This window comes from Penaeus japonicus, unplaced genomic scaffold (assembly GCF_977035675.1).
Source record: "Penaeus japonicus unplaced genomic scaffold, GWHDUDI00000001_assembly GWHDUDI00000043, whole genome shotgun sequence".
Lineage (NCBI taxonomy): Eukaryota > Metazoa > Arthropoda > Malacostraca > Decapoda > Penaeidae > Penaeus > Penaeus japonicus.
The window spans coordinates 1,504,402-1,516,901 of NW_028234445.1; the positions used below are offsets into that span (position 1 = coordinate 1,504,402).

The following is a 12,500-nucleotide window of genomic DNA, read 5'->3' on the forward strand; positions in this document are numbered from 1 at the left end:
ATGGAGGAATTGGTATCATGACACCGTGTGTCATCGCGGGATTCTTTATCACTGATGGCAGTACTGGCCTCTCGACAGTGGCAGTCCTTTTTCATTTTTTCTATATCTCGCTTCAGTGTCTCTATTTCACCAATCAAAATTAAGTTTTCTTCTTTGAGTGCTTGAAATGATTCCACTGGTTGTTCTGCACTGATATTTCCTTTCGTGGGTGTTGTGACGTCACCAGGTGGGCATGCATCAAGGCAATCAGGGTCTTGACAGCCAGGTTGTTGGGCAGCTGCATGATGGGTGGCTGCGTCTCTTTAATCGCCGTTTTGGTAATTTCGGCTGTGGCTTTGGCTGTCTTTTCGATCGTTTTCTCGACCTTAGCTGTAGCCTTTGCAGTGTTCTTTACTACTTCGCTCAGTAGTCTGGACTCTTTCTGGGCTTGGATCTCTTGCTTCTTTTCTACTGCCTTTGTGATTTCTTTCCTTCTAACAGGGCAGCTTCCAGAGAGAGTCCTGTGTTCGCCTCCACAGTTTAGGCATTTTTTCGTGGTGTTCTTACATGTCGTGAACCTGTGTCCGGTCTGACCACATTCACTGCATTTTTCAGCATTCTTCCTAGTACATTTACCCTTTGTATGGCCATATTCGTAGCAATTCATACACTGAATTACTCGAGTGAATCGTTCCTCTTCGATCTGGGCCGGGTTTATACTGTAGTTGTATAGAATCAGTCCTTGTTCTTTAATCTTTTTGGCAGTCTGTATATCATGGAATCGAATCTTAACAATTCCATGTTGTGGCATCTTATAGACTTCATCGATTTGCAGGCTGAGTTGTCTTACCAGTTCCTCTTTTATCTTTTCATTAGAGTGGCTTGTAATGTACGAGTCCACTTTTTTGACTACAATAGTCATCTTAGCTTTGGTTTCAAGAGGCATCTGGGGGTCAAAACCGGAGCTCCTAAGCTTTTGGCGGAATTCTGGTGACATTATTTTATCGGCATCGGTTAGGGTCTTTGGCAAAACAATGTATCCATTCCTTGCATCAATGATTCTTAGGAAATGGATACCATTGCCAAACATCAGAGAGTTCAGTTCCTGCTTACGAGTCAGAGTCGGAATGCCATCGAGGTTTACTTTAATTTTGGTGGTCGAAGCCATGGTTCCCAACGCATAGCTCGATCCTACCACTGCAAAAAGTCCAAGTCCTGCCTGAGTTGTCAGATTAAGTCCTATCTCTGACAACCTCCTCTTATCTCTGAGGAGCCTAACCAGGTTGGCTATGTAGACGGTGTCTAGCTAGAGTTGGCAGGAGTGTTAGAGTGGCCTGCCGCCGTTCCCTATGCCTAACAAAGGTGGCAACCTCCGAGTGTTTCCTCCAGTATCCCAACTAAGGGACCCCTTTGAGACCTCGGCCTTCGCCGGGTAAACCGCAGGGTTCGCCTTCGGAAACAAACGGTGTTATCCTAACGCCGAAAGTGGTGGTAAAGGACAGGGGGGGACATTTGCCAGACCTGAATGAGACTAAGTGGTGTTGAGTTACGATTCATGGTTGAGACTCCCCCCAACCGTTACCAATCCAATTTGACCGCCAATGAGAATATCAATATAGGTCTGTACAACAATACAGTACAATACAATAAGGAAAGTGGAGAATGTAGATTCTCGAAAGAAGAAGAAGCGGACGAAGAACTAAGATGGCAGCTAGCTACCTAAAAAGAAATACTAGGAGAAGATAATAACAGGTGGGGGGCGTAACCCCTTGCTGGTCATCAATTGTTCGTCTTGGTTAATTTTGCTTTTAGGACCTATTCATCGTGTTTTTGTCGGTTGGCAAGACCCGCCGTGGTGGAGGTGGGGGACCACTAGGGTGTAACGGTCTGGCGCAGGTAATTTATAAATAGTATTGATCTTTTTTGTACATAGTTTTTCTATGTATATAAATAGAATAAAATTTCAAGTGCCCATGTTTAACCTTCACCTTTTTTTTTTTTTTTTTTTTTTCCACAAGTAGAGTAGCATTTAAGATGCCCATGTTTTACCTTCACCTTTTACCTTTCCTTTCCTTTTTTTTTTTTTTGTTTTTTCTCTCTCTTATGTGTGCCTCAGCACTTACGCAGATATTGACATATTTGTGCCGTCATACCTAAATATGTACACATATACATATGTGCGCATATGTATCTTGAACATATACCCACGATTACATATATTTTTTTTTATATGTATTGACATTTTTAATTATAACTGAGGTTTCACCTTCACCTTTTTTTCTTTTTTGTTTTTTTTTTTAACCACATGTGCACACATATGTGCCCGTGTTCACATATTCCGTGTATTGATAGCTTTTTATTTCCTTTATTTCCAGGTCTTCTTCGGGGGATGAGTTTCGGGAGGAGGTCATCCCAGCTAGCATCTCCTTGAGTTTTCAGGTAAGTTTGTGTTTAAGTTCGTTTGTTGTGCAACCTCATATAGGTCTGGAAAAGGAAACTAGAACTCCCACCGAAGTGGAAGGGGACAGTTAAGTTAGACGAAGAGTTGAGGTGAAGAAAAACAGTCAGGAAAATGAAGGAAAGTCGTAGTTAAAGAAGTGGGAGGACGAAACTCCCTGTCTGACTTTTTAAGTTATTGAAGTGTCATGTCCACTCAAAACCTTCCGGGAGGCCTGCCAGGTCGGAAGAGGAAAAGTCTTTGTTGATTGTTGATTCTTCTTCTTATCTGTGGGGGTGAGTAAGTTGAAGAGGGTTGGGAGGAAGGAGTCTGGAACTTGGGTTTGGGTTTAGGATAGGATTCTTTATTATTTATTTAGTATATTAAGTTAGTAAAACCAAAAAAGTTAGTAATTTTTTTTTTTTTTTTTTTTGAAGCGTGATAAAGCGGAAGAGGAAGTGGTGAAAGGAGCTGGAGAGATAGTGAAAAGAAACTTGGGAGGAGATAAAGTGAGAGTTAGAAAGTTAAGTAGAGTGAAGAGAGTATTAGCTTTTTATTGGAGTTGGTCTTGAGGAGAAGGAAGTTGAAGTGAATAATGGAAGTGTGTAAAGTGAAGAGGAAGTGAAGAAGGGAGCTGGAGGGATAGTGGAAATGAAATTTGCGAGGAGATAAAGTGATAGAAGGAAAGCTGAGAAAGGTGGAGAAAGGAGAAAAGATAAGTTGTAAGACCAAGAGAAAGAAGTCAGAGAATAGCTTGCATGTGCGCCCTTAGTAGCTGAACAAAGCCCCGGGTCAACCCCTCGGGAGGCAGCCAGAAAGCAGAACACCTAGAAGGCTATTTTTTAAGGATTTTTTTTTTTCTTTCTTTTTTTTGGTTTTAAAATTCTTCAGCTCTGCCCACGCTGCACTTCGCCGACCTCGCACGTCACCTCTCACTGCTATGCATGATGTGCCGTGCTTGACGTTGAAGTGGAGCCCTGTGGGTTAGCTTGTAGTCTGGATTAAAAGGTGTTTAAAAAAACTTCATTCTTGAGCTTAAACGTGCAGGTCCTCTTGAGATTTACTTCTTCTTTCTTCTTTTAGGTTCTCCTCTTCATGGTTGCCTCCTTACTTGATCATCGGTCTCCTGTACCTGATGCCGTGAATATGGCCTCAACTTCTTCAATGCCATTGATTCTGCTGAGGCTTTTGGGCCACCAGGCATGTGTGCCTTCTGGACGAACGTTGAGGCGATTGTAGAGCTCCTCATCCTCATCTTGGATTCTTGTCCATCTTCTTCTTGCTTGATGGTGGAGTCTCTTGTTGATCGCCTCGATCCTTAGTCTTTCATGGATCTCTCGTGCAGTAACTACTTCAGGAAAGCGAATATTCAGAATCCATTTGCCTGCCTGGTTCTGAATAGTCTGTAGCTTCATCATCTGCCTTCTGGAAATGGTGTGAGTAGGCACTGGCGGGTATTCCATGATGGGCCGCACTAGGGCTTTATAAATGTAGAGCTTGGTTTCAGTACTCAGTGTCTGGAACCTTCTGATCTTGTTCAGCTGATGTTTAGCTTTGGTTGCTCTTTCATTTATGTGAGGGACAATTCCTCTTCTGCTAATTGTTAGCCCTAGTATCTTTCCTTTGTCACAGTAGTCCACTGCTTCCTTGTCCACTATCAGATCTGCTGTCTTGAACTTGGCCACAGGAATGGTTTGGAATTTTCTCATGTTGGTTGAGATCTTCCACTGTCTTTCGTATCGATTGATGGTCTCTATGGCTCTGGCAGTTCTGAGTGCCATCATCTCGATCGATCTCCCTTCGTACTTGATTATCTGAGTGATGTCGTCGGCATACATATAGTGATTGCTGCCATGTGATTGTTCAGGCAGGTCTGCTGTATAGATTGTGAACAGTGTCGGTGAGAGGCAGCTTCCCTGTGGAACTCCACTCATGAAGGGAATTGCTTCGCCGACTGTGTTGCCGACGACTATTCTTGCGCTTCGACTTTCAACAAAGTCACACAATAGCTTCGTCAAGGACGTCGGGAGGTTCAGCCTGATGATCTTAAGTTTCAGGCCTGTGTGCCAAACTTTGTCGAAGGCTTTGGCCACATCTCTCAGAACCACATTGACTTGGTTCCTTTCGCTCATGGCATTGGCGATTTCTTCATATATGATTGCAATGGCTGTTGATGTTCCTCTGCCTGGTCTGAAGCCATGTTGCCTGGGATTTTGCAGATCGTTAATCTCCAGGTGATTTCGCAATCTTATGTTCAATATCTTTTCAAAGACTTTGCCTAGGACTTCCAGCAGAGATATTGGTCTGTAATTCTCCACTTTTCTTGGATTTTTCCCGGCTTTTGGTATCATCCTGACTCTTGCTTCCTTGAAGTGGTCAGGGAAGTAGCCAGCAGTGAGAGAGGCATTATATATGTTTGCCAGTCTCAGCAACATCTTGTTTGGAAGATTCTGCAGGATTGTTTTGTTGATCCTGCTTTTGCCTGGAGCAGTTCTATTCTTGAAACTCTGAATAGTTCTTTTGACATCTGTGGGGTTGATCTTGGTCATTAGTGGATCTGTGGGATCCAGTCTAGTGAAGTCAGAAGCAGCTTCTGGATATAGGAGGTGGATGTGCCTTCCTATTTCCTCTATGATGGTCTCCTCGAAATCACTGTCAAACTTTTCTTCTTCTTCTTCAGTAATTCGGAAACAATTTCTCCAGGAATTTCTGAACAGGATTTCTTGTTCTTCTTCATGAATCTTCTCATCCTGTTCGATGAGGAGGTAGCTACTTCTGCTTTTTTAGAGAAATATCATTTTGTTTGTTGCTTTCATTGTCTACTATCTCCTTGTAGCAGACGGCGATCACACCCCGACACATCACCACATTGGTCAATTGGAGAGCACCGCCAGCCAATAAGAGCGCAGGTCAAACGGCAGGTCGAGTGGGTAAACACGATGCTCGAGGTTAAAAGATGGGGAGGTCACCAAAAATAACCAGTGGACTCCTGACCTCACGCCGTAACGCCGCCACGCGAAACAACCACGACAACCTGCCGTACCGACATATATCCAGTGCTTAACAATAAACTAGAAAAAACATGATAGACTTTCAGTTACGAACCGACATCCTTACGAACCGACATCCTTGAGGCGACGATGAACTTCCTGTCGGACTGGCTGCCTTTGGCCCCATCAGGGACCAGTGCTATGGATCTGACATCAACAATAACATAAATAAATAAATATAACATAAATAATAAATAAATGAATATAACATGAATAATAAATAAATAAATAAATATAACATAAATAATAAATAAATAAATAAAATAAATGAATAAATAACATAAATAAATAAATTAACATAACATAAATAAATAAATAAATAGATAAATAAATAACATAAATAAATAAATTAGTCGAGATGTTTGAGGAATTTAATTACTGAATAGCAAACACATGTTATGTGGTAGGGCATATTTAGTGATTGTATGTTTAGCTATAAGTTAAGGGAAGAGAAGTCTCTTGTCTGGTATCAGAATTTTTCTATTATACAAATCCTCAATTCATGTTCAAGTTCATGTATTATGGTGTTCTATAATAAGTTGCATATGAGGTTTTAAAGAATTGTTAAGCTTAGATTTTATATTTTTTGTTAAAGGCGCAATGTAAAAAATGTTGCTTATCAAGTTTAAAGCATTATCACCAAGGGAAAAACATTACCTATTTGGACAACTATTTATTAACAATGGCAATGAATGCGCTGCTTAACCCACAGCGGACGGGTGTCATGACATACATGACGTAGGAGCTTTGGCCTGACGACGGGCGTCATGACGTACATGACGTTCGGGGATTTTGGATCACTGTGCTATTTTATTTTACTATGAAAAAGGAATGAGTGATGATGGCTACTGCAGTCATAATTACTATAATTACCGTAATACCGTGCTAGCTTAACGTCCAAAACCTAGATGGCACCACTTTTTCCTAGCACCAGCAAGAGAGAGAGCCTTGAATGGCACCTATCCACGGTCTCTAGCAAGCACTATCTTTATAGAGCGATGACACACACTAAGTTGACGAACTCTTGCCGCCGATGAAGGATGTGCAGTCAGAACGGGAAGAGGAAGATGACTCAATCCATACCCAGTGTCTAAAATGCACTCCTGTGCCAATATAGATGCCTTTCACTGTGGCACTCATAGTCACAAGCACAGGTTTCATTCCTCTTCCTTACCTCTTCTATGTATCTTTATTGTAGGTGGTTATAGGTTTCGTATTCGTTCATGACAGCACAAAAATACGAAAAAAATATAGTTGCCTTTTGTCCTCCCATAAAAAAGCAATACTTCTATCACACTGAGTATAAAGAAAATAATGAGCTAATATGGATAATATACTACAATTTTAGTCTACTGCAGCACTGATAGAGCCTGTCATATGGCATATATAAGTCTCTGAACTCAATAAAACACACAAAAAACAAAACACAAAAAACGCTCTAGTTTTTCAATGAATGACTGAAAGAGAGTGAGAATGTTCAAATTATAATGCTTCAAGCAGTCTCTCTTTAAAATAAAACTTATCCCGGAGGCTGGGCAAGTTGCATATGAGGTTTTAAAGAATTGTTAAGCTTAGATTTTATACTTTTTCTTAAAGGTGCAATGTAAAAAAGGTTGCTTGCCTCATGTCTCTCACCAGCTCCCTACCAATTTACAGCTTTATGCATTCTCTGGTCAAGAGGTTCTTCACAAATCTCTAGTAGAGGCAACATTCTGATATCAAGTTTTAAGCATTATCACCAAGGGAAAAACATAACCTATTTGGATAACTATTTATTAACAATGGCAATGAATGCGCTGCTTAAGCCAAAAGTCACTTCCTTTCTGAGTGAATCCATTGGTATCTACATGGCTTGTAAAAGGTTTGTCTTGCATGTACTCTCATATGAGTAATTAGATTTTGTTTCCATGAAAAAGCCTTATCGCAAACTTCACAGCTATATGGCTTCTCCTTTGTATGTACTCCAGTGTGACTAACTAGATCTTGCTTCCATGAAAAAGTCTTTTTGCAAACTTCACAGCTATACGCTTCTCCTTTGTATGTATTCTCATGTGCGTTACCATATTTCGTTTCAATGAAAAAGCCTTTTCACAAACTTCACAGCTATACGGCTTCTCCTTTGTATGTATTCTCATGTGCGTTATCAGATTTCGTTTCAATGAAAAAGCCTTTTCAGAAACTTCACAGCTATATGGCTTTTCCTTTGTATGTATTCTAATGTGAGTTACTAGAGTATGTTTATGGGAGAAAGCCTTTTCACAAACTTCACAGCTATACGGCTTCTCCTTTGTATGTATTCTCACGTGTGTTACCAGATTTCGTTTCAATGAAAAAGCCTTTTCGCAAACTTCACAGCTATATGACTTCTCCTTTGTATGTATTCGTTTCAATGAAAAAGCCTTTTCACAAACTTCACAGCTATATGGCTTCTCCTTTGTATGTATTCTCATGTGCGTTACCAGATTTCGTTTCAATGAAAAAGCCTTTTCACAAACTTCACAGCTATATGGCTTCTCCTTTGTATGTATTCTAATGTGAGTTACTAGACTATGTTTATGGGAGAAAGCCTTTTCACAAACTTAACAGCTATGCGGCTTTTCCTTTGTATGTATTCTCATGTGCGTTACTAGATTTCGTTTCAATGAAAAAGCCTTTTCGCAAACTTCACAGCTATATGGCTTCTCCTTTGTATGTATTCTAATGTGATTTACTAGACTATGTTTATGGGAGAAAGCCTTTTCACAAACTTCACAGCTATACGGCTTCTCCTTTGTATGTATTCTCATGTGCGTTACCAGATTTCGTTTCAATGAAAAAGCCTTTTCAGAAACTTCACAGCTATATGGCTTTTCCTTTGTATGTATTCTAATGTGAGTTACTAGAGTATGTTTATGGGAGAAAGCCTTTTCACAAACTTCACAGCTATACGGCTTCTCCTTTGTATGTATTCTCATGTGCGTTACCAGATTTCGTTTCAATGAAAAAGCCTTTTCGCAAACTTCACAGCTATATGACTTCTCCTTTGTATGTATTCGTTTCAATGAAAAAGCCTTTTCACAAACTTCACAGCTATACGGCTTCTCCTTTGTATGTATTCTCATGTGCGTTACCAGATTTCGTTTCAATGAAAAAGCCTTTTCGCAAACTTCACAGCTATATGGCTTCTCCTTTGTATGTATTCGTTTCAATGAAAAAGCCTTTTCACAAACTTCACAGCTATACGGCTTCTCCTTTGTATGTATTCTCATGTGCGTTACTAGATTTCGTTTCAATGAAAAAGCCTTTTCGCAAACTTCACAGCTATATGGCTTCTCCTTTGTATGTATTCTAATGTGAGTTACTAGACTATGTTTATGGGAGAAAGCCTTTTCACAAACTTCACAGCTATACGGCTTCTCCTTTGTATGTATTCTCATGTGCGTTACTAGATTTCGTTTCAATGAAAAAGCCTTTTCGCAAACTTCACAGCTATATGGCTTCTCCTTTGTATGTATTCTAATGTGATTTACTAGACTATGTTTATGGGAGAAAGCCTTTTCACAAACTTCACAGCTGTATGGCTTTTCCTTTGTATGTATTCTAATGTGAGTTACTAGAGTATGTTTATGGGAGAAAGCCTTTTCACAAACTTCACAGCTATACGGCTTCTCCTTTGTATGTATTCTCATGTGCGTTACCAGATTTCGTTTCAATGAAAAAGCCTTTTCGCAAACTTCACAGCTATATGGCTTCTCCTTTGTATGTATTCGTTTCAATGAAAAAGCCTTTTCACAAACTTCACAGCTATACGGCTTCTCCTTTGTATGTATTCTCATGTGCGTTACTAGATTTCGTTTCAATGAAAAGGCCTTTTCGCAAACTTCACAGCTGTATGGCTTCTCCTTTGTATGTATTCTAATGTGATTTACTAGACTATGTTTATGGGAGAAAGCCTTTTCACCAACTTCACAGCTATACGGCTTCTCCTTTGTATGTATTCTCATGTGCGTTACCAGATTTCGTTTCAATGAAAAAGCCTTTTCACAAACTTCACAGCTATATGGCTTTTCCTTTGTATGTATTCTAATGTGAGTTACTAGAGTATGTTTATGGGAGAAAGCCTTTTCACAACCTCACAGCTATACGGCTTCTCCTTTGTATGTACTCTCATGTGAATCGTGAGTTTGCTCTTACAAACTTCACAAACAATACCTTTCCTTTCCTCATCGCTTTTTCTATGTAGAAGCTCTTCATTGCCTTCGCTGTGCGCCGCCTGATCCTCACCTGATGACCCCTTGGGCCCAAAATCCTCAGCCACGAATGGAGCTGCTGGCAATTCGTCATTGGAATCTTCAATCACATTACTTGAGTCTCTTTCAAAATCTTCCTGTTTGAGATCTTTATAGAAGGGAAATCCATGCTCTGTTGCTGCCTTGCTCACTTCATCCCTCGCTTCATCTGCGTAATCAAGGCTTTCTTCCTTAATTTCCACACACGTCTCTTCGGTGACACCTTCGCTGGCCTCTTCCTTGATTGCGACCCCTGCGCCGTAGATTTCCCCGTCCCTGAGTGGGGCCAAAGGCAGCCAGTCCGACAGGAAGCTCATCGTCGGACTTCTGAAGATAATATACAACAACAAAAGTAATATGATTGATAATATTACTCCATGAAGTTCTTAGGAACATTTTATCTTTAATGCTAAATATTTGTGCTAAAAATGTTGGTAATAACAAAAACCACAGATGATATTAATGCCACGAAAAAAATGAATACAAATATTCATACATATTCACACACATATTCATACACATTCAGACACATATTCATACTCATTCAGACACATATTCATACTCATTCAGACACATATTCATATTCATTCAGACACATATTCATATTCATTCAGACACATATTCATATTCATTCAGACACATATTCATATTCATTCAGACACATATTCATATTCATTCAGACACATATTCATATTCATTCAGACACATATTCATACTCATTCAGACACATATTCATATTCATTCAGACACATATTCATACTCATTCAGACACATATTCATATTCATTCAGACACATATTCATATTCATTCAGACACATATTCATACTCATTCAGACACATATTCATATTCATTCAGACACATATTCATACACAGGTAAGTTCCATACCTGATTTCAACACGGTCAACGATGTGATTAGAAGAGGTTTCCTTCGCTCTCCACACAGCTGACCTTCCACCACCCGAGTGCTGCCTTTCCTTCGGCGTCAACGCAGGAGACTCTTCGCTCACCGAAGCCGTGGCTCGACTGAACTGCGAGAGGCGGAGGGAGAGCAAGGGAACTCCAGGCTTCCCTCAGGTCTTGGGGGACGAGGAAGGGCAACCGCCATGCCTTTCCACTTGTTCAGGACCTGCTTGTTTCAAGAGAAGGAAAATTGTATTTGTTGATGTGTTCAGAATAATTCCATTAATGATTGATAATAAAGACATGATAGGAATAAAGATGGCGAGAATTAAGATATCAATATTAGTAATAATAATAGGAGAAATTGTAATTGTAAAAAAATAACGATAAAAATAATGAATAGGAACACTGTCCATAATTATAATATTGGTAATGGCAATATCAATGATAATGGTGATAATTGTAATAATGGTAGAAATGATAATGGCAATGAGGATAATGGTATTAACAATAATGATTTTGGTAATAAAGGCGATGCTATTAGTGATAATAAAAAGGATAATGATAATGGTAATAACAATAGTGACACTTATGATAATGGTAATAATGAACAAAATATTTATGATGATAATAATAACATTGATCGTGGTTCTGATATAATGATTAAATGATTTATATGATGATAACGATGATAATGAATATCATGATGATAACGATGATAATGAATATCATGATAATAACGATGATAATGAATATCATGATAATAACGATGATAATGAATATCATGATAATAACGATGATAATGAATATCATGATAAATATAATGATAATGATATTAATGATGAATATGGTTAAAAGGATAAAGAAAATAAAAGTTATACATATGAATGTTATGAAAATGGTAAATGTGATAACAATAATGACAATGACGAGATTGTTAGAAAGTATGAAATTAGAACCTATGATAATTCTAATCATGATTATGATGGTCATAATAATGATCTTGTTAAATTATTTCAATTATGATGAAAAGGATGATAATGGTGATGATTTTCATGGTGATTATAATCATGATAAGCTTCATGATCATGATAAACATGTGAATGAGGATGATACTAATAATGATACGAAAGATAATGTTTATGATATTGATAATAGTAATAATGACAATAATGTTCCGATTTCTGTCAATGATGATAGTAATAAAGTGATCACGACGGTAATGATAACAATAATGGTAATTATAATAACAATATTAGTAGTCCTGTTGGTAATGATTATGAAAATATTATAAAGATAATAGTTTAAAGAGGGTGATAATACTGATGATAATGACACAAATAATTATAACAATATCATAGGTAATAATAATGATGATGAAAATAATGTAGGCAATAACCATAATGACAATATAACTAATTATAGACAATGTCAATGCTAACCAAGAAAATATTATTTAATTACGATGATAATGATGACAGTAAGGGTGATTATACTGACAACAATAATCCAAATGGTGATAAAGATATCCAAATTAGCGATAAAGTTAATGATGATCCTAATTTCCATTAGAGGATAATGATGATCTCAAACATGATAATCGTTCTTATCACCAAGATCATTATTATCACAACCAAGACACTAATGAACCTTTTCATGATTATCGTGTATATTATTAGCATCAGCATTACTACCGGGATTATCGTTACCACTATCGCTATTACCACGATTATCATTACCATTATCATTCTCATTACCATTATCATTCTCATTACCATTATCATCATCATTACCATTATCATTATCATTACCATTATCATTCTCATTACCATTATCATCATCATTACCATTATCATTATCATTA

At 38.3% G+C, this 12,500-nt stretch overlaps 3 protein-coding genes across 3 annotated transcripts in view; 1 reads left to right on the top strand and 2 right to left on the bottom strand.

Annotated features, from left to right (window-relative positions):
- The window catches only part of LOC122246354 (uncharacterized), a 1,434,769-nt gene that overhangs the window by 704,230 nt on the left and 718,039 nt on the right, over nucleotides 1-12,500 (top strand). The gene's annotated exons all lie outside the window — the stretch shown is intronic.
- The window catches only part of LOC122263496 (uncharacterized), a 1,386,165-nt gene that overhangs the window by 432,567 nt on the left and 941,098 nt on the right, over nucleotides 1-12,500 (bottom strand). The window lies entirely within an intron of this gene.
- On the bottom strand, nucleotides 9,517-10,853 carry LOC147466569 (uncharacterized). The gene is made up of 2 exons (XM_086535330.1): nucleotides 10,622-10,853; nucleotides 9,517-10,061 (listed from the first exon to the last, which is right to left on the bottom strand). Exon 2 carries the CDS (start codon nucleotides 10,049-10,051, stop codon nucleotides 9,542-9,544), a length of 510 nt encoding a protein of 169 aa, XP_086391456.1. The 5' UTR covers nucleotides 10,052-10,061; nucleotides 10,622-10,853; the 3' UTR covers nucleotides 9,517-9,541.

Coding starts and splice junctions, on each gene's coding strand:
- LOC147466569 (XM_086535330.1), bottom strand. CDS start 10,051: ATGAGCTTCCTGTCGGACTGGCTGCCTTTGGCCCCACTCAGGGACGGG.